Here is a 27920-nt window from a genome sequence, read left to right as displayed (position 1 = left end):
CAGCACTATGTTCCCAGGACCCTGATGAGTGAATGACACAGAGTAAATGCTAATTTAATCTGTGGTGATTAAATGAGTGAATTACGTCCCAGAATGACTATTTTTCTTCTTTAAAAGTTTGGTGTTTAATTAAAGGCGTAATTTAATTAAAAGCGTAAAGTTTCTATTGTCCAGAAAACTCAACTATCGGGAAGATACAGGGTAGGCAAATTTCTTTTGTACTATTGCAAGAAACTTTGATGAAGATCCTCCATTTAGTCCATTTCTTTAAAGGTCTAATGTCCACTGCCATGTCCTTAGCATTTTTTAATAGCACCAATCATAGCACCCTATGATTGTGCAATATTTCTGGTAAAAACTTCCCAAGGAAACTTAGAGCTCTTGCTTTCTTTTCAGGGATCTTTTGTCCAAGTCCACCAGCTATTCTTAATGGGAGACACACAGGAAAACCTGTTGAAGTCTTTCCCTTTGGAAAAGAAGTGACATATACATGCAACCCCCACCCAGAAATAGGGATGACCTTCGGCCTCATTGGGGATAGCACCATCCGCTGCACAAGTGACCATGAAGGGAACGGGATTTGGAGCAGCCCTGCCCCTCGCTGTGGACTTCTGGGTTGGTACACATTTCTCCACATCTTAACTGGGCCCTCCCCATATTTCTGTAATTGCAGTGTGGTATTTACTTGTGCATTTGACACAATTAAATGCCAAACCAATAATAAATGGTTCAAAGATATGTCACACATAAGATTCTGATGACCTTTGCAGCTGGAGGGGCTGGTGAAAACGGAGGGAGATGATAGGTGGTGGGGAGGTCCTTAATCAGAAAAAATACTTTCAAATCTTAAGAATTGAAAACAAATACCTATGAATTTAACTAGTGTAAGTTATGCCATTTTCACAGATTTGGGAGGGAAGCATAAGCCAGGAGGGAACAAAACTAGGCAAAATCTATTTTAATTACCTATTTGTCCTGAGAACCCTTGTGTATTTTCTTTGAAAATTGGGCTGCGTTGCCAACACACTGCAAAGATTCCCTGAGCCCTCTGGACTAAGTTCAAAATTAAAATAAAGTCTAGCCCCACAGAAATTTTAGCCCTTGAAATCTATGTACTTTGGTGAAAGCAAAAAGTAAAGGGGGAAAAGCAAAATAAAGAGATTACAGATTTCTGAGATCTGGAGAAGGCTGATTAAGACACCCACCTTCAGGAAGTGAAGACGGGAAGGAGGAAGTAAATTGTAGAAGGGATGCTAGTCCTGGCAAAACACACTGACCACTGGGGAACTCTAAGAGAGAAGAGTTGTACTAAAAGGAAAGAGACCTTCAGGGGTGGTGGTATATACCTGTAGTCCTATCTACTCCAGAGGTAGGGTGGGAGGATGACTTAGGCCCTGAAATTCAAGGCTACAGTGAGCTATGATCATGCCTTTGAATAGCCACTGCCCAGTCTTTGAAATACAGTACAACTTTCATTGTTGACCACCTTCCTAAGTTGACCTAGTTTTCATAGACTGGGCATGCACCATATGCACATATCAGTACACAAGGCCTATTTTCTTATGGTGACTACTTCTGTATGTTGACCAGTTTGTTACAGTTCCTTGAGTGGTCAACTTGCAGAAGTTCTACTATACATAGAGACCCCATCTCTATAAGTAATAGTAATTAAAGGAAAGAAAAGGAAAAGGACCAAGTGGTGATTAGGTAGGAGTCATTTTTGTCCTCATTCTCCCCTCCAGTACTTTTGGGATGCACCTATAAGCCTATTTATAAATGCAAATACCTATATTTACCAAACTGAGGAAGATAGGCAATCTTCTAAGTTCTATGAGGTCTAGAAGAGTTTTTTCTATATTTTCTTCTGGGATTTTTATGGTTTCATGCTTTATATTTAAATCTTTTATCTATTGTGAATTAATTTTTATGTATGTCAAGAGATACAGGTCCCATTTCATTCTTCTCCATGTGGCTATTCAGTTTTCCCAGTACCATTTATTGAATAGAATTTCCTTTCTCCAGTGTATGTTGTTGTCTTCTTTGTTTAAGATCAGTTGATTTTAGGTAGATAGTTTCATGTCTGATTCTCTATTCTCTTCCATTGGTCTATGTTTTTACTTTTATACCCTACTATGTTGTTTTGATTACTATGCCTTTATAGTATAATTTGAAGTCAGGTAATATGATACCTCCAAATTTGTTCTTTTGCTTAAGATTGCTGTAGCTATATGGGACCTTTTTTGGCTCCAAATGAAGCATAGAAGTATTTTTTCTAGATCTGAGAATTATGGTGTTGGATATTTTGATGGTGATTGCATTGAGTCTATAAATCACTTTGCGCAGTATGGACATTTTATTTTATTTTATTTATTTTTTTTTTTTAGTATGGACATTTTAACAATGTTGTTTCTACCAATCTTTGAGCATGAGATTTTTTTTTTATTTGTTTGTATCATCTGCAATTTCTCTCATAGTTCTCTTGGTAGATATCTTTAACATCCTTGATTAAGTATGTTCATAAGTTTTTGTTTTCTTTGTAGCTGTTGTGAATAGTATTGAGTCTTTCATTTGATTCTCAGCTTGACTGTTATTAGTCTATAAAAATGTTAGTGATTTGTGTACACTGATTTTGTAACCTGAGACTTTGCTGAATTTATTTATCAATTCTAGGGGTCTCTTGGTGGAGTCTTTGTGATTTTCTAGATAAAAGATCATGTCATCAACAAAATGATAGTTTGATCTCCTCTTTCCAAGTTTGGATACCCTTTACTTCTTTCTCTTGCATGATTGCTCTGGCTAGATTTCCAGCGCTATGCTGAATAGAAGTGGTGACAGTGGGCACCTTTGTCTTATTCTGTTCTTAGGGAGAATGCTTTCAACTTTTCCCCCTTCAGTATGATGTTGGTTGTGGGTTTGTCACATATGGCTTTTATAAATTTGAGATATGTTTCTTCTATGCCTAGTTTGTTGAGGGTTTTTATTATGAGAGGAAGCTGGATTTTATTGAATGCTTTTTCTGCATCTACTGAGATGGCCATATGGTCCTTCTTTTTGTTTCTATTTATGTGGTGAATCACATTAATTGATGTGATTTTTTTTCATCAAGATCCTATTTTGGGACTGCAGTTCTAATCTATCAGTTAGATTTTAGGCTAGAGATCTGCCAGATCAACATTACGTGTGATTTGTTCTGAAACAGTACGTTTTTATCATGATATCAGTTCCTTGAACTAGAAATTAATAGAGCTAATATTCAAGGTTAAGATAAAAAGGAAACAGTCAATATGCATAGATAAATTTCCTGTGAAGATGCTTTGAAAATAAGACAAATTTTTGTGTTGAGAAAAATTTTTTTTTTTTGTACAGACAGAGTCTCACTGTACCACCCTTGGGTAGAGTGCCATGGCGTCACACGGCTCACAGCAACCTCTTAACTCTTTTTTTTTTTTTTTTTTAATTGTGGGCCCATGTGGATACATTATCATTAAGTAAAGTCCACAGTTGACCTTAGTTCACTCTTTTTGTCCCGCATTCTATGGGATTTAACAAAGATGTCATGACGTGTGTTCCTGACTAGGGTAAGGTACAGAATAGTTTCATCGTCCTAAATTCCCTTGTACTTTGGCCTCCCTACCCCTTAACTCTTGGGCTTACGCAATTCTCTTGCCTCAGCCTCCCGAGCAGCTGGGACTACAGGCGCCCGCCACAACGCCCGGCTATTTTTTGGTTGCAATTTGGCCGGGGCTGGGTTTGAACCTGCCACCCTCGGCACATGGGGCTGGCACCCTACTCACTGAGCCACAGGTGCCGCCCGAGAAAAATTGTTTAATTATGATCAAGAGATGAGAATCAGCTTGTAAATCTTCTAGAGCAGCGGTTCTGAACCTGTGGGTCGCGACCCCTTTGTAGCAATGAAAATACATCGCAGCATTAGGAAGGTTGAGAACCACTATTCTAGAGAATTCTTTGGGTGCAGAAGTAGCTACCTTTAGGGTAACTTTTACTCCTTGAATGAATAATTGCAAGGGAAGTAGAGGACTGCTGAAACAGAAGCTAAAAGAGAAGGTGTTGCCAAAACCAAGTGAAAACAATTTCTATTTTTCAAATCATACACATATATATATACTTCTAATTTAATATTTTTGAATTTAAATTCTTGAGCCTAGAGCTAATAGGCCAGACAGGTATGGAACTAAAGCTCAAATTTGATTTAAAATATACTTTGTGCAATGCTTTGTTGTAATTAGGATTTAATTTTTTGCAGTTTGTTTTTATTCTAAGGAGATGCTATTTATCTCCTGCTTGTTGCAATAGGTAGCTTAGGAATCATACCTAGAAGACTAGTAGCTATTTCATGGCTTCGGAAAACCTCCTGGGTTCTTCACCAATGCTTGTAAGTCTTCCACTGGAGTTTGATGCATTGAAGTACAAGAAAACCAAATAGGAAATGAGGAACCTGAGGGGAGGCATGTTTTCTGGTACCGTACAAATGTAAAAAATTAAATTGGATCTATTTTTACATGAAATTATATGACCAGAAAGAGAAGACAGCAGACTAGCCTTTCAGATAATATATTTTATGATAAGAATGTGCTAATGGAACTTTCCTTCCCCAAGTTACCAGGCAATTATTTTTCCATAACTAAAGGTTTCTTATGTTCTGGCATCAAATTTAACAAGGGAGAGAAAGATGAAAACTATTGGGTATCTTTATTAACTCAGATGTTCTTGATTTCTTGGTCTCTAGGTCACTGTACAACCCCAGATCATTTTCAGTTTGCTAAGTTGAGAACCCAAACCAACACATCCGACTTTCCCATTGGGACATCTTTAAAGTATGTATGCCGCCCTGGGTACTATGGAAGGCCCTTCTCTATCAAGTGTCTAGAAAACCTAGTTTGGTCGAGTCCCAAAGATGTCTGTAAACGTAAGTAACCATGCACTGGAATGTCCTGGTGTCTGCCAAATCATCTGTAGGCTCTTACTTAATTTTTTTAAACTTCGTATATGAGAAACCTTTTTTCGAAAAGTGTTCAGATAGGGGGATATAAGAGTTGATCTTGTATGACACCTCTGATTATTGTTTAAAGTGCTCATTTCATGAGAATGTTTCAAGGAATAGACGCAGAGAAAATCTCCATTTCCTATGGGAAAGCAAATAAATTATAACTCTAGGCCAGGAAAAAATTATGTAAGGAGATATAAATTATGCTTGAATAATTAGGTGGGAAGAAATCCTCTGAGAACTTTGAAACATACTAGTAACATATAAGGCTGTAAGTGACTTTTGCATTTTGATAAGGGATGCAAGGTGGAAATGAGACAGATCTAGGAGGAGGGTCTTTTTGAAAGTGGTACATAGTAGGTGGCTGATCCTGAATTTCCTCCAAGTGGAAAAATCTGAGGGATCATTAGAACCACATAGGCTTTTTGGTAAGCTATACGCAGATTGGATCATAAAGTTCTAGAAAAAGTTTAGATTACCCTACCTGGCTTCAAAATTCTGTTTCTTTCTCACAGGTAGACCATGTAAAATGCCTTCAGATCCTGTGAATGGCATCGTGCATGTGATCACAGACAGCCAAGTTGGATCCAGAATCAATTATTCGTGTAACGAAGGGTGAGTCAGCAGAAACCTCTTGATTCAAGAATTCTAGGCAATACTACCATCTAGTCACATCTCAGAAAGGATGCCCAGGCTATGAGCACTTGCTCTGAAAAGGATTGAACATAGGTGTTTAACTCCTGATTGAAATGAAGGGTATGAGTAGGGGAAAGAGCTACTTCCTTGCTACAAACCAGGGCACTGCATGTCAGAAAAATGTGGCATTCACCAAGTGAAGAGGAAGAAGATAGGAGCAGAGTATAGTCAAAGCACATGAAAAACCCTAACACAGAGTAGACAGGGCTGGAAGAAAGGGAAGGCCACAGAGCAAATGTGTGCGGGAATAAATCCTGCTGTTAAAGCACTGTCGGTTTGCGAGGATGACGTAATGAGGTATGGGCATGCCTCACTTTATTGCACTTCACCTCACTGTGCATCGCAGCCCACCACATTTTTCAACAAGTTGAACGTCTGTGACAACCCCATATAGAGTAATTCTATTGGCACTATTTTTCCGACAGCTGTGTTCACGTCATATGTCTGTGTCACCTTTTGGCAATTCTCAAAATATTTCAAACTTTATCATACTGCTACATCTGATATGGTAATCTGTGATAAGTGACCTTTGATGTTACTATTGTCATGGTTTGGGGGCTCCAACACATAGAAGATGGGACTTAATGGATAGATGTTGTGTGTTCTGACTGCCCCATGGACAGGCCATTTCCCAATCTCTCTCTCTGTCTCCTCAGGCCTCCTTATTTCCTGAGACACAACAACATTGAAACTAGGCCAATCGATAACCCTATAATGGCCTCTCGGTGTTCAAGTGAAAGGAAGAGTCATATCTCTCTACTGAAATATTAAGACAAATTAAAAAAAAACAGCTAGCAATGATTGAGCTTAGTAGGGAAGCCATGTTGAAAGCTGAGATAGGACAAAAGCTAGGCCTCTCGTGACCCTAAAAAAGAGGGTTAGCCAAGTTGTGAGTGCAAAGAAAAATTAAATGCAAAGAAAAATGGAGTGCAAAGAAAAGCTTGACGCCACACAGAGCACGGTCCTGCCATTGGTTCTAACTTGCTTTGGCATACAGGGCAGCGCTGCCTCAATCCCACTCTCCACAGGAACAGCTAAGCCAGTAGAAAACATGGACCACATTCGGGCCACTGAAACAAACACCAAAAAGAAACTTGTGCTATCTCACACTTTTTCCACCCTGGGCCTCACAGGACCTAGAATCTGACAGGGTAAAATTAAAATCAATCCAAATTCTTCTATCTTTTTCTGAGCATTTTAAGTACAACGTATAAATTCTGTGATTTTTCTCCTCTCCACACATTACTGAAAATAAGGGTGAACCTCTCTATCGTATAAAGCAGAAAACCATTGAGCTTTTGATAAGTAACAGGAAGTGACCATAAAAGAGACTCATATGAAAAGTCAGGTCAAATTTCCTCCTACAAAATAAAGTTACAGCCAAGAAACAGGGAAAACCTCCAGAATTATCTGCTAGTCATATTTTTTAAAGGATTCAATTGTACAATTGCTTCTGTGACACAGGCCAGGAAAGTTTGTACATGAATGAAAAGGATAATTTTCAAGCTGAAAAAAATGTATACACAGACACATACATACATATACACACACATATATGACATACACACTGAATATTGCAGAAAATTAAAGCAGAGAGTAAGAAAAAAAGTTAATTGTACTCTCAATGAATCCCCAACAATAAAAAAAAATATATATATACCATTGTAATTACCAAACAAACCTCCAGGAAGAGGTATGGCTTAAAAAAGTATTTTTAAAATGTAAAATTTGGTACATATGTACAAAAGTAATAGATATGTACATTTAAAAAATATAATAATAAATTAAAGACTCATGAACCAAAAAAAAAAAAAAAAAAAAAAATTACCAAACAAAACCACATCTCTGTACGTGAGGTAGAAAGATAAGGATAAAGACAAGTTGGAATTTAGGGATATGACCCAGAGCCTGATTAGACCCTTCAACTATGACCTGATAATCCCACAATCTTTTTCCATTATGCTTCATTTGAAGAGCTATTTGTTACTGTATTGTACAGCTGAAGTAGGATCAAGTATCATATGTTTTATATATGATATATGAATCGGTGTGTACATGAATAGGTATGTGAATTGTCTGTTCATGGCAGAATATTCATATGTAAATGTGATGCTTATGCCTTCCTGTCATAAATACTTCATTGGTTTCTGTTATGAGGTTTGAAAATGGAGGATTGGACCCCAGTGTGTTGCCTTTTGGCTACCTTTTGCACATTAAACATGTATGCTTGCTTCTTTAAAAAAAAAAAGAAAAAAAGGTACCTATTTATAAGATCTTTACTTCACCTCTACACTATTTGCTGCATTTGAAATTCATTCTTTATGTTAACAGACTTGAACTGGGGAATTTATGGTGCTTCATGGCTATTTTGAGAGTTAAGCTGTTGTCCTGGTTTTGATTTGTGATTGACTAATAGACACTTTTTTACCTGAAGCGTGAGAGGCCACAGTTGCCAGTGGAGAGCTATGAAACCCCTAGCTTTTTATCCATTGTTGTCCCACTCCTTTCTCTCATCTCTACTTGGCACTTTTCTACCTGCCCACATGGATCCATACACACTTTAGACATACCAATTATCAACTCTAAAGTAATTGGACTTTCTTTTCAACAAGCATGCCCGAACTTATATATCCAAATACAGCTTGTTCCTTTCAAAATAAAAAAAAAGAAAAAAAAAAGAAAAAAGTTAATCAAATTCTCCTTGAATTCAGTGGAAAAAGAAAAAGAAAAAAGGGAAGACATGTAAGACAGCGCTAGGATTCAAAATCCATGCAATGAAAATTTCGGAAGGGTAAACAGGCCGTACCTAGCTATCACCAGGAAACTTCTTGCATTTCAGGGATAGATACAAAACTTCAAGAATCCAAAAATAAAAATTTTTAAATATAATACCTACAAAAGAAATTAATTTATATTGGCACCACATTGATTCTATATGAGTAAATCGTATAAGATCGTGTTTCTAATGAGCCAAGCTAGTATTCACATCTAGAAGCTCCTGATATACATTAGAAGATAAGCAATAACCCCCAAATTACACCATTTATGCTCTCAGGAAAAAAAGATTAACCCAGCAATCCATAATTAAATTTTTTATAAGGAGAATGATGAACTGTAAGAGAAATATCAATGAGATGGAAAATGGTCTTAAATGAACAAACATACACAGCAAAAATATGGTCAATTATTTTTAGCAAAGTTATGAAACTAAATACAAGGCAGAAGCAATTATTTAAAAGAGAAATTTGTGATGTTATGATAATTTAATAACAATCTCTCTGAAGGGATAGAATGTATCAACAAAACTAGAAAATGAGAGATAGCAAGAAAAACTAGGCTAGACATACAACAAAAGAGATTGAGATATTTTGGCTCTAAGCCTGTTTTAAGAAAATACATTTAAATAATGTGTGCATGTCTATAATGCACACACACATATATAATCTCTAATGGAAAACACAGTATGTTTAACTTCCAGGTTCTTAGAACAACTAAAAGAGCTGGTCCACCTAGCGAATGAGAGGGAAAGAAAAGGAATAGCCAGGAACGTATCTGTCTCTTCTGCCAGAAATAAGCCCTCTTCTGTTTCAGAAGGTCAGGTTTATTCATTGCTTCATCCTCATTTTTGGCTATTGTGAAATAAACGTCAGAGGGCGATAGGGTGACAATAAAAGAAAGACCACGCACACCATGTATTGCAGTAGATCTGGTTTCATTTCCTCTTGGAAAGGCAAAGTCTTTGAATAGGATCAAAAGCCTCCCAGTCTTGTGATATTTGTAAGGAACACGCCTTAAGTAAAATGACGCCACGGTATTAGACATGTCATTATATACGCGAACCCGTCCGAGTGCTGTCCAGAAAGTATCCAGCCACGTACTGTGCAAACATAGAGCCACGTGGCTGGATATTTTCTGGACAGCCCTCATAGACATGGAAAGTGCAAGCAAAAAGGAGAAAAATAAAACAGAATTTCAGGGAAAACAAATCAAACATATCTACAAAAGAATTGTTCTATTTTGATGCCAGGTGCAATCCACGGTGAAGCCAAGAAATTAAAAAGCAGCACATGCCACCAGGAGTTAGGGAAGAAATAGTGGTTTTGATAATGAGAGAGAGGAAAGAGAAATAAGAAAAGCAGGATGCAATAGGTGGAGTGTAGGCCTTAGAATTCTCCCCCGACTGTCACTTTTCTGATTTGTCACATGCTGTGAGGAAATTGAGGAGGTGTGAACAGCATAATTATTTTTCTTTTTTTTTACCTTTAGGTACCGACTTGTTGGTCACTCATCTGCTGAATGTATCATCTTGGGCAATACTGTTGATTGGGGGACTGAGCCTCCAGTTTGCCAGCGTGAGTTAAAACTCTTTCCCCATTTACCTTACCTGTTAATCCTGTAGTTGGTCCCCTAAAATTACAAAGAATAAACCTCATCGGTTTGGGAAATGGAATCCTTCTGATATTTGAAGAATACAGTCAAAGCCTTAAAATAGCTCATAACGTTCCAAACTTCTAGAGCCACCTTGAAGTGTTTATGTTCTTATCTTGAGATGTAACTTATTTTCAACTGTAGTCTTGAGCTCATTTTAAACAGCCCCCATTTTCTCTTTTGTTGGTTGGACACGTCCCAGTTTGAAGAGCATTCTTCTGAGTGAAGTAAATAAATACAAAGTTTGTCAAAGTAGCTCTATTTCCTCTCTGCCATCTCTTAATATTATATCATCTATATAAGCAGGGAAGTTCCCTCCTCTTATTGTCTAAACAGAGACATAGCATCTTTCCTGTGTGTTGTTTGGAAGATGAGCTTTCTACACTTTGGGGAGCATAGAGGACTGAGCAAGTGCAAGTTAACAAAGAGTATAAAATGGATATAACCTTGAGTTTGGTGATAGCATAAGAAAATTAGTAATGTCAGACCCAACTGGTGGGAAGATGAGTGGGAAGAAACTTTCTATAAGGCCAGTATACAAAACCCTTAACTGTATGCATGCCTTAAATTCAGAAAATCTACTGTTTATGATTTGTTTAAAAAAAACAATCATCATGGGCTTTTGCAAAGATATTACTTTACAATGTCGCCTACATTATTGTTTGTGATAGTGTCAAGAAAAAGTTAAAATAACATAAAAGTTGAGCATATTCTAAGCAATATTTTGGAAATAATCTACTGAAATGAACCAGGTGTGTGTTCTGTAAAAAGGAAAAAGTTTAAACTATGCCAGGAGGCATTAGACTGTAGAGGCAACTCTTCCAAATGGAATTGAGTAGTACATTCTTACAATGGGATGTATTAATTAGCCAACAAAGATATTTTACAAAAAGCATGATTTTTTGTGTGTTTGTGAAAGAATACATTAGCAGTGCTTCTTTCTGGATCATGGCCTTAAAAATGATTTTTATCTATATTTTATGGATTTCCATAATAAATTTGAAGTTTTTTAAAACTTTTCTTAAAGATTAAAAAAACTGCCTGCATTAAAGTATACCTGCCAAAATGATGAATATATTTTATTGTTGTATACATTTTAGAATGATTCAACTTGCCTAGGAGTAAGTCATACTTAAAAATTAGATTAAATTTGTCTATGAAATTATTTGTGCTTCCTATCTTTTCAGGAGTAGTACTGTAATACGTTTTTCCATGTCTTCTATATTGGTGAGGTATTCAAAAATTTTACCTTTCCCAGAGTCGAGATTGGTGAAATATATCTTTACCCCTAATATTCTCATTTTCAAATTAGCATAGACTAGAACACAGTATTCAGTTCTTTTTTATTACTTCTGAATCTGCAATTACTGTGTTGATTATATGTAATGTTGCGTATTTGTGCTTTGTCTATTGTTAGTCCTTCCAGAGCTGTTTTTACTTATTTAATAAAGATGCTACATAATACACGTAGTATGCTTTACCATATTCCTAACCTGTAGTCTTTACCATCTTAATAAAGCCAACTGTCTTCCATGGACAGAGGCCCAAATTAACAATGGTGAAATAACCATTAAATTCTCACTTAAAATGGGAAGTAAACATGTGGACTCTAAGACTATATGGACACATTTGTTGAAACGATGTTAACTGAGAAGAGCAGAACTCATCATATTGTAGTTTCCTAATCTGAATGAGAGTGGTTTTGTGAATGTTTACTTTTTGGTAATTTGCAGTATACCAAAGCTATTTGTCAAAATTGGTAATTAGGTATAATTTTAAGAAACCAAGGTTTTTTTTATCTTAATCTTTTTTTCCCAGGTATTATTTGTAAGCCACCCCCAGCCATCCCCAATGGAGGTATCTTCAGCAACAGAGAATATTTTGAATATGGACAGGTGGTGACCTATCGCTGCAAACATAGAAACCCAGAGAAAATGGTGCTTAAGCTTGTGGGTGAGGCCTCCATATATTGCACCAGCAATGATGATCAAGTCGGCATCTGGAGTGCCCCCCCGCCTCAGTGCATTGTACCTGATAAATGCACACCTCCAAATGTTGAAAATGGAATGATAGCATCTGGTAACAGGAGCTTATTTTCCTTAAATGAAATTGTGGTATTGATTTGTCAGCCTGGCTTTGTCATGAAAGGACCCAGCAGAGTGAAGTGCCAAGCTCTGAACAAATGGGAGCCAGAGTTACCCAGCTGCTCCAGGGGTGAGTCTGAGAGAGGCCTTGAAGGGTTCTACAAATTACATGAGCTATTGCAGGATCAGAAGATCAGTGTTTTTTCTAAGGGAGGGATGTGTGGTGAACAGGGCTGGGGAGTAAATTTCGGGGGTAGAAACATGAAATGAAGGGGTGTGTATGCATGCACCTGTGTGTGTATGTGTCTCCATTTTGAGAAGCAAAAAATGTAATGAGCCATGAAAGGGATCTTTCTTCTGAGCAATTCTCAGGGCAAAGTCTCAGCTGCAATCTGTCTCACTCATGCTGAGGAGTGAGATGGACTTTGTTGAGGGCCAGTTGTGCCATAAGAACTTCATATGCATTGTCTTTGCAAAAACCTTTGAAGTAGTGCTACAGTGAAGTTAGCTTGACCTTACAGAGGTTAAGTGGGTTGTCCAAGTCACATTCTATTAAGTGACACACTCAGGATTTAAAAAGGCATGTGTGTCAGACCCCAGAGCCTGAATACTCTGGTTCTTACCATACTTCTATCAGCATCCACTGGTGAAAGAGACTAGCTTATGAAGATAGATACCATAGCATCAGAATAGTGACAGAGGCATTAGTTTGTCTATAACAGTTAACATCCTATTAGGAATCTGAAGTCAAGAGCAAAAGTAACCTGCTGAAGCCAAAACTTTTTAATTCATCTTTAACTAGATTAGATTGATGTAAAAATATGACATGATGCTGTAAGAATGCACCTAAATGGTTATGAATGAAGGCAGATCTTGCAACAAATACTCTAAATAAGATGCCCTCTCATGATGAGCACTGGCTGACCAAGGGGCTTCTACTCTTGATGGCTGGTCTTGTCTGCATAGGCTGTGCTAGCTGGTATAGCAGTGGAGTGGTTAAGTGTTGTGCTCAACATGTAGATTCAGAGAAGAAGCTAACAATTCTTCTCTGATACATGTCAGCCATGGGCAATCACTGAGAGAGCAGCTGGGAGGACAGAGAGAGAGAGAGAGAGATAAAGATGGACAGAGGATGACACTTCAGCCATGGGAGTAAGAGAGATGAGGGGAAATCCACTAAATAGATTTGGGCTCAAGTGACCTTTTCATCATCTAAACAAGGAGGCTAAAAATTGGGTTTGCCTTCCTGGGAAATATGTAAGTGGAGAATCCACCAATACTATTTACTCTGTACCAGATAGCCAGAGGTAAGGGAAGAAACCTCACGTCTTGCAGACTTATTTGAGACCTTCAGCTAGGGGAATTGGATTCTATTTCTGTGCCTCTTACTAGCTACAAGGCCTTTGGAAAGCATAGGGTATAGCAAAAGAAATCACCCCACAACTAGGGAGTACTTTTTTTTTTTTAAATAAGTAACCAACTTTATTAGAAAACTAAACAGCAGTGGACTGAGAGACACAGGAGGCCAGATTGCTTTAACTTCAAATGCCTCCTCCCCTGAAACGAAATACTAAGCAACAAACAAAAGAAAACTCTTCTCTCTGTCAAGCAAAACAGCAGTCTTGTGATGAGACAAATACACAAAACAGTCTCAAAATATTCATGGAAAGATGAAATTTGAACTTCAGTTGCATTCTGATATGAAATATCCTGGAATGTGCAAACGCAGGAGGAAGAATCTATTTCTGGAAAGTGACTAACAAGTACTTGGAAACTGTTCTTTCCACAGTGTGTCAGCCACCTCCACAAATCCTGCATGGAGAGCACAGCCCAAGTGGCAAAGACAACTTCTCCCCTGGGGAGGAAGTGTTCTACAGCTGTGAACCTGGCTACGACCTCATGGGGGCTGCTTCCCTGTGCTGCACACCCCAGGGAGACTGGATCCCTGCAGCTCCCAGATGTGCAGGTGCCTGGACTCCCTTTCAGTTTCTGGACCACTTTCTTTTCTCCTCATGTGGAAGTCTTAGTTTGTTTTGTTTTTTTCCTCCTAGTGAAATCCTGTGATAATTCCTTGGGCCAACTCCCTAATGGCCGTGTGCTGTTTCCACTTAATCTCCAGCTTGGAACAAAGGTGTCATTTGTTTGTGATGAAGGGTGAGTGTGACCCACAATAGAGACCAGGGATGGGACTCAGTGGTGAAGAGTGACTCTCTCAAGTTCAGGGGCTAATCCAAAAGGGGACTGTCCTAGTAGAAAGGAAGTACCCAGGGAGATAAACTTCCAGAAGGGCAGCTTTAAAATAAAGGTAGCAGGGACTCAGTGGCACTGAGGAAAAGGAAATTGTATGTTTAACTCAGTGTCACGTAGAAATATAAATACAATTACCAGTCCTAGTGAAAAAGAAGGTGGCGCCTATGGCTCAGTGAGTAGGGCGCCAGCCCCATATACCGAGAGTGGCAGGTTCAAACCCAGCCCCGGCTGAACTGCAACCAAAAAATAGCCGGGCATTGTGGTGGGCACCTGTAGTCCCAGCTGCTTGGGAGGCTGAGGCAGGAGAATTGCGAAAGCCCAAGAGCTGGAGGTTGCTGTGAGTCCCGAGACGTCATGGCACTCTACCAAGGGTGGTAAAGTGAGACTCTGTCTCTACAAAAAAAAAAAAAAAAAGAAGTCAACTCAACTTATTTAATTTCTCACTAATAGAGGCTCAGAAGTAAAATCATTTTGGAAAAAGTTCAGCTTCCACTAAAGGGCAATAACAATAGCAGAAATATAGCAACAAATCATGCATATATTCATGGATCATTAAGTGTTTGGCTTAGGAGTAACTTGTACGCTTCAAGAGATAAATATTTTAGGGGGTTGCTAAGAAAAGTTTGATATATATAAGAAAGTTGTACATGAACAACATGCAAAGATTGTTCCACGAAACTTTTATATGACTCAATAGTGAGATATAAACAGAAATGAAAAAGTAAGGAGAAGCATCTTTCTGGGGTGTAGAAGTAATTGTCATCCAATTGTGTCATTTAAATGGTGTTAGGGTTTGTTGGAGCGAGAGTGTGAAGACTGATGTTTGTGTTTCAAGTAACATCATTAGTTGCTATGAGAATGTGAATAATCTTAGTGCTATGTTCTAACACACTTGGCAGGTTAAAAGAAACCTTACCCTAACAGTAATTCAGGGGGGCATTGGTCTGGAATTAACCAGACATTTTAGGATGATTTCCTCCAGACGGTGCTCTCTTCTTGCCTTTTCTTTCCCCCAGATAATGTGGCTTTGCATTTCAATAATCCAAAAGATGTCATAAGTATAATTCAGGAATGCTCCAGATGTCGTGGCAAGAACGGTCTCTGGCATCTTTCCTAATGATTTGTTGACACAATTCCCCTGATCCACTGTTTAATAAAGGGGAATCCTATATTTTGCAATAAAAGATATGTTCCTACTAATGATAGAAAGGGCCTCTCAGAGCACTCAGGGAGCCGTGACCTCCTGAAGCTCCAGCACCAGACCAAGGAAGTGTCTGTCTGTATTTTTTGTCCTTCCTTCAGCTCAACCTTGTGGTATAGCATCTGTCTGGAGCTTTCCCAGTTGTAACTGGTTTGCCTCACTGGAAGCTGCACTTTTTCTGAGCTGTTTTGGTTTCTGAGCCTCTGTCAGTAAGGAACCAAGTGGGTTGAGTTTTTGCACCTGCACTTTAACTTCAGAACTCAATTGCTAATTCATTTAGGGATTCTCAGGGAGGAAGCTGAGGTCTGTCCGTGAAGGGAAGAATGAGGTGTGCACTCACCCAGTCACTACACCTCCGTTCCTCAGGTTCCGCTTAAAGGGCAGCCCCACCAGTTACTGTGTCCTGGTTGGAAGGAGAAGCCTTTGGAACAGCAGTGTTCCTGTGTGTGAACGTGAGTAGAGGAATATTTGCTCACATCTGGCTCTTTTTCTTTTTGTTTTCTTCCTTAATGTGTTTTGCCCCATGGAATTATCTAATGTCTGCCCCTCTGTGTATGTTTTGATAGATATGGCTCTTGGTTAGAATAGTTAGGAGGGATATTTGGGGGGGGGGAATAAACCTGAGCATCATGTGTTTTAAATACCATCCTACAAATATTTATAAACATAGTTTGTGCCATAAATGGGAAGAAGTGCTTTCTATAAATTAGTTTATGGCATTATGCCGGGCAAAATGTTTCATTTATTTCCTGTCAAAAGTAATAGTCACACTTCAACTTCTCTCCACTTTTCCTGATCATTCATTTAGTCATACATTCATTCTTTCAACAAATTTCTCTTGAGTATCTATTATGTGCCAACACGTCTTCAGGGAACTGGGACTATACCTATAAACAAGACAAGGTTCCTGTTCCCATGTTGCTTAGATTTTTGTAAAAGGATAAAAGACAAAAAAAAAAGACATAGAAATATTTAAATAATACTACGTATCATTAAGAGAAAAATTAGAGAAATGCAAGAAAATCGTTATGTAAAGGAGGGATAAAGAATCCCAGGAAAAGAATAAAGTTTCAATTTTAAATAAGGTAATCAAAGAAGTGTTGACTGAGAAAGTAACATGTGAGCACTGATGAAAATTTCTTGACAACCAATGTGCACAGAAAGAGGAAGAACTTCACTTGTACATGGAGTGGAAAGTCCCAACAGTCCAAGGCAGAAATGTTCCTGGTGTTCTCTGTAAAAAGCCTGTTCTTGCCATTTTCTGGGAAACTAAAATGGGTGGTAGGGAGTGAGAAAATACAGGAAGAGTGTGAGTTATGTGACAAAGGAGAAGTCAGTCACTCTACATCCTGTAAGAAATCAGCCTTTCACTATAAGATGAGAAGCCATTAAATGCAGTGGGAGCTGCTTTGGTATCTGGTGTGGTAGGCACAGGAGAGGCTGTGTGGGAGCCCATCCCTCACCTTTGGGGAGGCTGAGACAGCCAGTGCTGTTGGGAAATGAGATGACAATGGCATCAGTCAGTGCTTTCAGTGGAGAAGGCAGCAGAGGATCCAAAAGGCAAATGTAGCCCCATAAACCTGGGAGTGTATTTGAGGGCTCCAAGTGAGAGGCTATTGCAACAATCCAATCAGCAATGTTGGCCCAGGAAAGCAGTTGGGGGAGCTGGTGAGAAGTGGTTGAATGCTGGATATATTCTGAAGACATGACAGGATTTGCTGATGGTTTCGATAGAGGGTATGAGAGAAGGAGAAGAATAAGGGGTGGTTTCCAGGTTTGGGGCCAGTGCAACTGTAATGGTAAAATAGCTCCTAACTAAAATGGAGAGGACTACGTGAAAAGCAAGTTTGGGCATGGGGGGAAATCAAAAGTTGAGCTTGAGACAACTCAGCTTGGGACAACTCCCAGGAGATACCCAAGTGGATATCTTGGAGGGTTCTAGGATGGACGTAGAGATTTAGAAGCCATCAGTGTATCTATTATGCTTAAAAATCAGAACCAAAAGAGATCATCAACTAGGGAGTAAGTGCAGCTAGGAAACAGATACTTGGGCTGAGCTAGGGCATCAAGGATCAAGAATTGTAAAGATGAGAAAGAATCAGGGAAGGGGATTAAGAGGAAGTAGATATTGTAGTAAAAGAAAACATGGGAGGATGAAGTGAAGTGGAAAAATTCTTTTAAGGAGAGGAATCAGTTGTGTCAAATTCTATAGAAAAGTCAAATAAGATGAGAACAGAAAATTGATCGCTGCATCCAGCAACTTGGAGGAAGGAGTACTAAGTGGCCTGAAGAGCAGGTTCGGTGGAATGCTGGGGGCCCACGCCTGACTGCAATGAGTTCTAGGGAGAATAAATGGGAGGATTTGCAACAGGTCACAGGTGGCATCTTAGAGGAGTTTTTGTGTAAAAGGAGCATAGAAACAGGAGTATAGCTGGAGAGGGAAATGGATCGAGGGGTCATTTTTTACTTTTAAGATGACAGAAAAATAGTACTTTAAACACAGAAACACTACTGATACCTCCAATCTGTCCATTTATTTCTTCACTAAATCAAACAGGATATTGCCTCCTCTTCTGATCACAGCTATTGGAAAACACATGTTTACATCAGAATTTTGCTCAAACGAATACTTTCCTTTGCTTTAAAATTATTTGGATGTCTTGTACTGATTTATAGGATGAAACCCGATAATCCCATCTTTCATATATGGAAGTCAGCTGTTTGACAATTTTAACTTTCCTGGGACACTTAAGGAGTCTGAACAAAAGAAAGATAAAATATCCTCAGGAATCCAAAGATAGACCTGAAATCATTTCCTAGAGTGTGAATACTGGTTAAGCTATTTCAGTCTTGGATTAATTTATCTATAATTCTCTGAAGCTATGATGGCCTCTTCCAAATCCAAATCAAATTACAACGGAAAGGAGAGTCTCCAAACAGAGACACTCAGAGGAATAAATGTGTGCTTCCTCAGTGAAAAAAAATACCTGCAAAACCTGATGAGCTTCTCGGTTGCAAAAGGCCTAACATTCTTGGGCCTTTTGAAACATACACGGGCCTACGCAGTATATTTCATCCCATTGTGACAGTATTACTGTAATCCTTCATTTTTATTTTGAGACTCATAGCCTGGCATCATTAAGAAAAATTAATGAACTAATACACAAATAGGAAATATCTAATATGTTTTATCAAGATGCTTCTAGGGTGAAGATCCTTGATGTCAAATGTGATGTTTATCTTGCACTATAAATAGTATTTGACAACTCAAAGAAATGTTTGTTGAATTAATGGGAGATTTCCCTTTAATGTGGCTGAGAAGATTTTTATTTATTTTAAAGGAATACGGTCAATTATTATTCAGAAACCTTAACTATCTGAAGAATTCAAGATGCTTCTTTCTTTTGGACTTTGGTAATGCATATTGATTTAGGTGTCATTTCCTTTAGCTACACCTCAGCAGAAGCTTGATACATTTATTTTGTAGTTTCTACTCCCCTTAAGCAAAAAAAAGTATTGACTTAACTGGCAACACAATCACAACACACCATAATTGTAGAATCACCTCAGATTATTAAAGTTAAAAAACTTTGTTTGTAGAGACAGAGTCTCACTCTGTCATCGTGCAGAGTGGCTTGGCATCATCACAACTCACAGCAACCTCAGTCTCTTTCTTGGTCTCCAGAGATCCCTCTGCCTCATCCTCCTGAGTAGTTGGGAATACAGTGTCTGCCGCAATGCCTAGCTAATTTTTCTATTTCTACTGCAGACAGGTCTTGCTCTTGCTCAGGTTGGTCTGGAACTAAGCTAAAGGGATCCTTCTGTCTGGGCCTCCCCAGGTGTTAGGAAATTTTAACAGCATTTAGAGCTCTTGTCTTCTTTCTAGAAATCTTTTGTCCAGATCCTCCAGCTATCCTTCATGGGAGACACACAGAAACTCCTCTGGGAAATATTCCCTATGGAAGAGAAATATCCTACATGTGTGACTCACACCCAGACAGAGGGGCGACCTTCAACCTCATTGGGACAAGCACCATCCGCTGCACGAGTGACAGTCAAGGGAATGGGATTTGGAGTAGCCCCGCCCCTCGCTGTGAGCTTTCTGTTGCTGCTGGTCAGTACCCGCTTCCACATATCCTAAGTGGGGTCAACATATCTGGACCCAATTCTTTATGTGTCAAAATTACACACTATAGCTAAAACAGGTTCTAGCAGTGCCAAGGTACATTTGAACAGGTGAGGTGCCAACAACTCTTCTTGCAGGTAGAATGAAGTGAGGTAGGGTAAGAGGAGTGAGGGGAGGGATGGAGGGAAGGCTGTAAGGCACAAATTATGTATAACAGGAAGAAAAATGTATTCATTGGAGAGCACACGCAAACAACCGCCTGTGAACACTAACCAGAGTCGGGGTAACCAATGTACAATCTCCACAAGTTCATTGAGGGGCACATGGGCATAGAAAGGACAAAATTGGCAATATAAATTTTATTATAGTCTCCTGCTGAATGGGCTAAGTAACTATCGAGGTTTTCTCTGTTTTTGTGATTTAAGAAGACCTTGACTAAGAGTATTCCCACTTGTTGGCTGGCCTCTCGTCCCCATCTAAACCTTTGTGCTTGAACGGTTTGTACCTTGGGAGTGATAGTTGTCCAAAGAAAAGAGCACAAAAAGTGAGAAGATATTTATTCCTAAGGACTAGAGAAGTTTCCTTCTCCTTTAGGCCAAAACCTTTTTAAGAATGGAAGCTAGAGATTAGGGATGTGACAGCAGCCTTGGAACAGCACATCATCCCCAGGACACCCCTGAGAAAGAAGAGGCAAGGCTTAATCTGTTTTGTTCTTATCCTTAAAAGCTTCCCTCAGCATCTGTAGAGGGCTGTATTAGTTTCCTCGGGCTACAGTAACAAATTACCATAAACTAGGTTGCTTAAAACAGGAGAAATTTATGATCTTAAAGTATTCTAGACTCTAAGTCTGAAATCAAGGTGTTAGCAGGGCTACACTCCCTCCTAAAGCTGAAGAGGACACTCACCCCTTGCCTCTTCCAGCTTCTGGTGTCCCTATCACTCTTTGGCCTGTGGGTACATCATTCCCATCCCTGCCTCCATCTTCATAGCCTTCTCCCCTGTGTTTTTCTGTCTTAACCTCTCCACTTCTTTCCCTTTTAAGGACATTCTTGGATTTAGGGAAAACTTTCCCTAAATCCAAGATGATTTCATCTTGAGATCTTAATTATAAAACATCAGACAACCATTATTCCAAATAAGTTCCCATTCTGAAGTTCTGTGTGGATATCTCTTTCAAGGGTACAACATTCAAACCACTACACACAATAACCTCTATTTAGTGCCAGAGAAGCAGCTTAGGGTGAGAATGGAGTAGGCAGGAGCAGACGGAGAGAGATGACAAAGTATATCCTGCTACACATGAGGGCATTAGCACCAACAAGTGAAAATACTAATGGCTAACTCCAGGATAGGCACTGAGATAGGAGGCCTGATGTGTAAAATTGTAGGCTGAAGTTCTCACCCAGCTGAAATAAGAGCAGAAAGGCCAGAAAGATGAATGGTTTTCCATGTATAAAAATTTCCTAATAAGTAGATGCCACCAAAATGCTCCATCCTAAGATAACTTCCAGGAGAAGAAAATCTTTGGCCATTATTGTAAGTCTCTTGGCTTCTGTGGTCCTATCTATGGGCTCAATTGAAGAGAAAGAAGAGGTGGGGCAGATGTCTCTCTGCTAATTTGGGTATTCCTGTGGTTTTCTTCTCCAGGTCACTGTAAACTCCCAGAGCAATTTTCATTTGCTCGTCCTATAACCCGAACTGTTGAGTCTGAGTTTCCTGTTGGCACATCTTTGAATTACGAGTGCCGCCCTGGGTATTTGGGGAGCATGTTCTCTATCACCTGCCTCGAAAACTTGGTCTGGTCAAGTGTCAAAGACATCTGTACACATAAGTAACCCCACCTTGGGAGCTATTTCCTGTTTTCCAAGGCATCTGTGGGATCATATTTAATTTGTTCAAAATCTGGAGGCAAGATTTTAAATTTGCCCAAGGTGTTTAAATGGACAGTGATTTTACTGGTCACTCCTTCTTATTGCATAGAGTTTCTACAGCTTGACCAAATACTCATTTCATGGGGATGGTTCTCACAATAGTAACTGAAGAGAAAATTTCCATTCACTAGAGATTACCCTTGATGGCTAAAACCATGAATGAAACCATAAAAGAAACTAGGGCATGGAAGAAAATTCTGTGGGTTGCAGTGAATCACACTTGGCTAACTAAAGAGAGAAAGGAAATCTCAAATTTTAAGGCCTTTGATTTCAGCTGGTAAGATGAGAGTACAACTCTTTAGCCATAAATGGTCTGTATTAGGAGATGCAAGATAGTCGTTTTTAAAGGCTCTGTGGCTGCTTGATTCTGCCATTGTCTGGTTAGCAATCAATTCCATGGAACCCTCAGAACTAAATATGGTGCCCAGTGTGCTGTACTCTAGTTGAGCCTTACAAACACAGGTGATTTGAACTCTACACTTGGTCCTAAATTCTGCATCTTCCCCCTAGGAAAATCATGTGGAACTCCTCCAGAACCCTTCAATGGAATGGTGCACATAAACACAGATACCCAATTTGGAGCAATAGTTAATTATTCTTGTAATGAAGGGTAAGTTGGGAACTCTGTCTCTTAAATGTGAGTTCCAGAACAACAATGCCAGGCTCTGACTCAGCCATAGACAAACCAGACTACTGGCACTGTGCCTTAAAAAGTAAGCAATAGGACTGCTGGATGGATATGGTAGCTTGCACATAGGCATATGACTGAAGGAATAGAATTGATATCCAGAAATAAATCCTCACATCTATGGTCAATTGAATTTTTAATAGAGTTGCCATGATTATTCAATGGGGAGAGAGCAAACAGTCCTGGAAAAACTGGCTATCCACAAGTAAAAGAATGAAGCTGCACCCTTAACTTACACCATATACAATTAACTCAAAATGAATCAAAGACCTAAAGTTAAGATCGAAAACTATAAAACACTTTGAGGAAAATATAGAGACAAGTGTTCACGACCTTGAATTTGACAATGGCTTCTTGAATACAACACCAAAAGTCCAAAGGAAGAAACAGATAAACTGGGCTTCATTAAAATTTTAAACTTATGCACAAAAGACACTATAAAGACAGTAAAAGGACAACCCGCAGGAGAAAATATTTGCAATTTAACCCCCTGATAAGGGTTTAATATTAAGTATATATAAAGGTCTCCTAAGGTCAAATTAGAAAAAAAAAAGCCCAATTTCAAAATGAGCAAGGACTTGAATAGATATTTCTCCCAAGGTGACCTACAAATAATGAATAAATACATGAAAAAACGCTCAATATCACTTGTCATTAGGGAGAAACAAATTGAACCCACTTTATGCCTGTTGGGATGATATAATAATGGTAATTTAAAAAAAAAGAATAAAAATGTTGAGGATTTGGAGAAACGAGGACCCTTATACATTTATTTTGCTGATAGGAATATGAAATGGTGCAGCCACTGTGGAAAAGAGTTTGGCAATTCCTCAAAAAGTTAAACATAGAATTACTGTATGATATTGGGGTAGATATCTTAAAATAATGAAAACAGGGACTTAGACACTCAAATACCAATATTCATAGCAGCATTATTCATAATAGCCAAAATGTAGAAACAGCCCAGGCATCTATCAAGCAATGAATAAACAAAATCTGGTACATACATTCAGTAGAACATTATTTATCTATACAAAAGAAAAAAACACAGATAAATGCCACAAAATAGAAAACATTACACTAAGTGAAATAAGACAGACATAAAAGGACAAATAATGTATAATTCCACTTAATATGAGATGCCTAGAATAGGCAAATTCATTGACACAGGAAGTAAATTAGAGGTTACCAGAGTCTAAGGGGAGGAGAGAAGAGGGCGTTATTGCTTGATACATGCAGAGTTTCTGTTTGGGGTGGAGAAAATTTTGGAAAATAGTGATGATGGCTGCACAACATTGTCATTGCAATTGATGCTACTGAGGTATACAGGTAAGATGGTTTAAATGGCAAATTTTGTTATTTCTCTTTCACTATCAATAATGACAAAAAAGGAAAAATTTTTAAATATATGATGTAAATATCAGGAAAGAAGAAAAACATGGTGGCAATATAAAGAAAATAATTTAAATCAAAAAATAACATATTTGTTATTAAAAGATTTTGTTTATTTTTGTTGATACACAATGAAAACAAAACATCAAACAAACACTAATATAAATGAGAGTTCATTCATTTGAAAGATAAAACTCTGCCTTACGTACTTGTATTCTTAACTAAAGAACTGTCTTCACCACTGGCAAGGAAGCTCTCTCTTACCAAACACACAGCTTCCTGGGGTCCCCAGGGTTAACTTGGGTAATCTGGCTAGATGTGCAGAGGGACGAAGAAGATGGTCACCTTCCCAACCAGGTCAGCTGTTAGATCTAAGTATGTCCAGAGTGACGTATGGAAGAATTAAAACGTTAGTGTGCAAAAATACGCCCTGTATTAAGAGACAAGCAATAGACTAAGGGAAATTTGCATAAGGTAAAACAGAGAAAGTTAAGAGCACACAACAATTGATGATCAGTGGACAACCCGATACAAAAATGAACAGGGAATATACACAAGTAGGTCACAAACCGAAAAATAAAAATGGCTGCCAAATATTAACATTTAATCAGTGACATCCAACTTCACTATGACTTAGGAAAATATAAATTAAAGCAACAATGTCTCATGTTTTCTTGGTACAACACTGGGAAAATTTTAAAAGAGGGAAGTAGATGTAAGTAAAAATTTTGAGGAAATGAGTCCTCTCATTGTGCCTCATTGGAACTGTGAATTGTTACAGCCTTTAGAAAAACAATCTTGTACCTTCCATAACTTGTGAAACCGTGGATATCTTCTCACCTACTCATCTCATTCTTGGGAAAAGGAGTAATGCAAAAGGTTATTTATTGCAATATCGTTTAGATAAGCAAAAGGAGCAAACTCTGCCATCCTTTTATTAGCAGTAGGTTGAATAACTTGTAAGATACCTACCTGATGAACTGTTTGACAGTAATTGTAAAGACTTAATTAGATCTCTATTTAGTAACTTGAATGGGTGACCATGATGCAGAGTTAACTGAGAAAAAAAAATTGCAGAGAAGCATATAAATATTGTTCTAAATTTAGAAAAGTAATGACACATTTGGAAAAGATACCCTATACACATATGTGTGTTTGACTGGGCTTGGAAAAAATGGAATTGCCTCTGAAAGGTTTTATTGCGGAATGGGTGAGGATCCATTCATTTTACACTTAAAGTGTGAAGATGTTTAGCTCTCTCCTCTGGCTCTTCATTACTGGCTCTTCACAGTAAAGCCACCATTCTTTCCTTTTGAGTACCCCATGCTTGAAAGCCTTTAGTTTAAGGTGTATGCTGCAGGGGGTTATGCACTTCAATAAGAAATCCTCCCAGCTAATCAAGGAGCTTATCTCCTGGTTGAAGTACACATGGAGAGAATAGCTCTATGAGGCTCCCTAAAGACAAAAATCATGGAAAAATTCCATGATTCTGGAATGTCCCATGAGGAATAAGGGAAATACCTCATTCAGTTGTGAGGTACACAGAATATAGATGAATTGAAGAATTAAACATCTAAGCTTGTCCTTAAAAATAAAGGACTAATTGGCAGGTGGAGGTGGAATTTCTTTTTTCTGAGGTCTGCCATATTGCAAATCCTCCTGTCATTTGTAATGTCTACCTGCTACTATTCTCTAAGCAGTGACTTACATGGGAAATATGTGTAGAGTATGATCATTGTTCATTCTTTGCTTTAGGTATCGACTCATTGGTTCCCCATCTACTGTTTGTATCCTCTCGGGCAATAATGTCACATGGGATAAAGAGGCACCTATTTGTGAGAGTGAGTGGAAATATTGTTCTCCATAAATCCCTCCATTTGATCCTGACTTTCCCCCAAAGTTACAAAGAAGAAATCTAATCCTTCCTGTACAAAGTGATCTCTCAAATGTTTTGAGAATAGAAATAAGATGCTTCATCCTGTCTTTTCTTTGTCTAAAAAGATAATTTAAACTGTGGACTTGAACTCAGGTAAAATAGCCCTAATTTCCTATTTTGATAATAAACTCCTTCCAGCACAAAGATCATTCTCCTTAGTGAGTAAAGTTTAAAGCTGTTAGACAAAATTAGATCTGTCTTTATCAACCCTTGCTATCACATTACAATTTGGACTACTCCCATCCTTATTGTTCTGATTCATAGTAATAAAGAAATTCATAATTCTTGGCAATTGCCCCCATCCTCTGGCCGTTTTGAGTTCTAATCTTCCTTTAGTCTTTCAGGCTCATGCTATTAGTTGTATTTGTAATTGATTAGCTGACCCTCCATCTATCCCATGGGATATTTTTAAACAAACCCCCAAAACTTTGAGAACATGAAACAATGACTAAGTGCAATCCAACAAAGTCTTAAGGCTATAAAGAAATCAGCATCCAGAGCTGATGGCATTAAAAGTGGGCATGAACTTCGGGAAGACTAACGACCGGCATATACAAAAGCTGAAAGCAAATACACTTTGACCCTGTGGTTCTATTTCCCAGGACTTATCTAACTGCACCCCCAACCAGAATCATGGGAAAATTCCATGATTGTGGTCTAAAGATACTCAGTGCAATATTATTTATGATAGCGAAAAGCGTTTAAACAACCTAAATGTTCAGCATGGTTTGTAAATAGCTAGTAGAGAAACAAGACTTGTTGAAAATGGCTGTATGTTTTTTAAAAAGGTACAGAAGTGTACCATGAGGCGTCAAAGGTTGAGATGCCTCCTCCAAGTGGGGAGATAGAGCACATTTGTACATCTACATGACTGAATGTTATTTGGCCACAAATATGATATTATAGAAAATATATCCACACATATATGCGCATACACACATATGTATCTGAAAGGACATACGTTAAATTGTTATCTTTGAACCATTTACATTTTTTTCTTTTCATTTTAATGGCATTGACATTTTAAAATTCAAAGGAAATGAATGAGAAACCATATTATAAAGTGCCTCCTTTATGTGCCAAGAATCTAAAATTCTATGAAAAATTCAAATTATCCAAGAATTATTAGTTTACTATAAAAATTGTCTAGGCCTGGCAACTTTTTAAGGGAGGTATCTCTATACTTATAGATCAATAATCATTTAATTGATTCACTTTGTTACATGTTGTGTATGTGGGGGTGGGGGTCACTTATATCAATATTTTCACCATTACTTATGATAGAACATAGTACATGTTTATCTTTTCATTAGTATTCCCCCTGAACCTATGATATTTCATTTCTCATGCTTTATCTTTTTTATTTCCTTTTCTCTCTTTTTCTTAATAAGTAATGCCAGAAGTGGGATATTTAACCTGCCAAGATATTATTAAATAACCAATATAAAAAAGTACCCCAGCAGTAGATAAATAATTTAAAAATCTATGATAAACTCACATGAATTTTCCATTTAAAATCATAAATACATAAACCCTAATAACATATGGATATTTTTTACATGAAATTTTTATTAGGAGCAGAACCCATATTACCCACACATAAATTTCAACTATGTAAAAACATGTCTGATTATTGGCAAATATAAGAAAAACTAACAGAATTGTAATTAGTTATATTGGGAAATCGTTCAGCTCTGTGTATTTGTGATTTAAATTTATAGTAATATAACTCCTAGTTATAAAAATAATAAGCTGCTGTTCACCACATTCTTTCTTTTTTCAGGTATATCCTGTGAGCCGCCTCCAGCCATAACCAATGGCGACTTCTACAGCAACAATAGAACATTTTTTCATCATGGAGCAGTGGTCACTTACCGGTGTCACACTGGGCCAGATGGAGAAAAGCTGTTTGACCTCAGGGGAGAACAGTCAATATACTGCACCAGCAAAGATAATCAAGTTGGTGTATGGAGTAGCCCTCCCCCGCGGTGTGTTTCTGCTAATAAATGCACAGTTCCAGAAGTTGAAAATGGAATTAGAGTATCTGGAAATAGGAGTTCATTTTCCCTCCATGAGAGGGTGACATTTAGATGCCAGCCTGGCTTTGTCATGAAAGGGTCTGACACCGTGCAGTGCCAGACCAACAACAGCTGGGGACCTGAGCTGCCACGCTGCTTCAGGGG

The 27920-nt window shown here is 38.2% G+C and overlaps 1 protein-coding gene across 2 annotated transcripts in view; it reads left to right on the top strand.

Moving 5' to 3' along the window:
• CR1 (complement C3b/C4b receptor 1 (Knops blood group)) overlaps window positions 1-27920 on the top strand; it is a 95123-nt gene that overhangs the window by 35128 nt on the left and 32075 nt on the right. The window contains exons 9-20 of one of the 2 annotated variants that reach the window (XM_053608064.1): window positions 397-615; window positions 4748-4927; window positions 5521-5620; window positions 9968-10053; window positions 11948-12343; window positions 14003-14179; window positions 14265-14367; window positions 16031-16116; window positions 19551-19778; window positions 22232-22331; window positions 25557-25642; window positions 27521-27919. In XM_053608064.1, coding sequence (XP_053464039.1) covers window positions 397-615; window positions 4748-4927; window positions 5521-5620; window positions 9968-10053; window positions 11948-12343; window positions 14003-14179; window positions 14265-14367; window positions 16031-16116; window positions 19551-19778; window positions 22232-22331; window positions 25557-25642; window positions 27521-27919 — 2160 coding nt within the window. The remainder of the gene's footprint in view (window positions 1-396; window positions 616-4747; window positions 4928-5520; window positions 5621-9967; window positions 10054-11947; window positions 12344-14002; window positions 14180-14264; window positions 14368-16030; window positions 16117-19550; window positions 19779-22231; window positions 22332-25556; window positions 25643-27520; window position 27920) is intronic. The other variant, XM_053608065.1, reaches the window with a different exon arrangement.

Source organism: Nycticebus coucang, chromosome 10 (assembly GCF_027406575.1).
Source record: "Nycticebus coucang isolate mNycCou1 chromosome 10, mNycCou1.pri, whole genome shotgun sequence".
Classification (NCBI taxonomy): Eukaryota; Metazoa; Chordata; class Mammalia; order Primates; family Lorisidae; genus Nycticebus; species Nycticebus coucang.
Note: the sequence above shows the minus strand (reverse complement) of the source record. Positions and strands in the feature narration are given on the sequence as shown.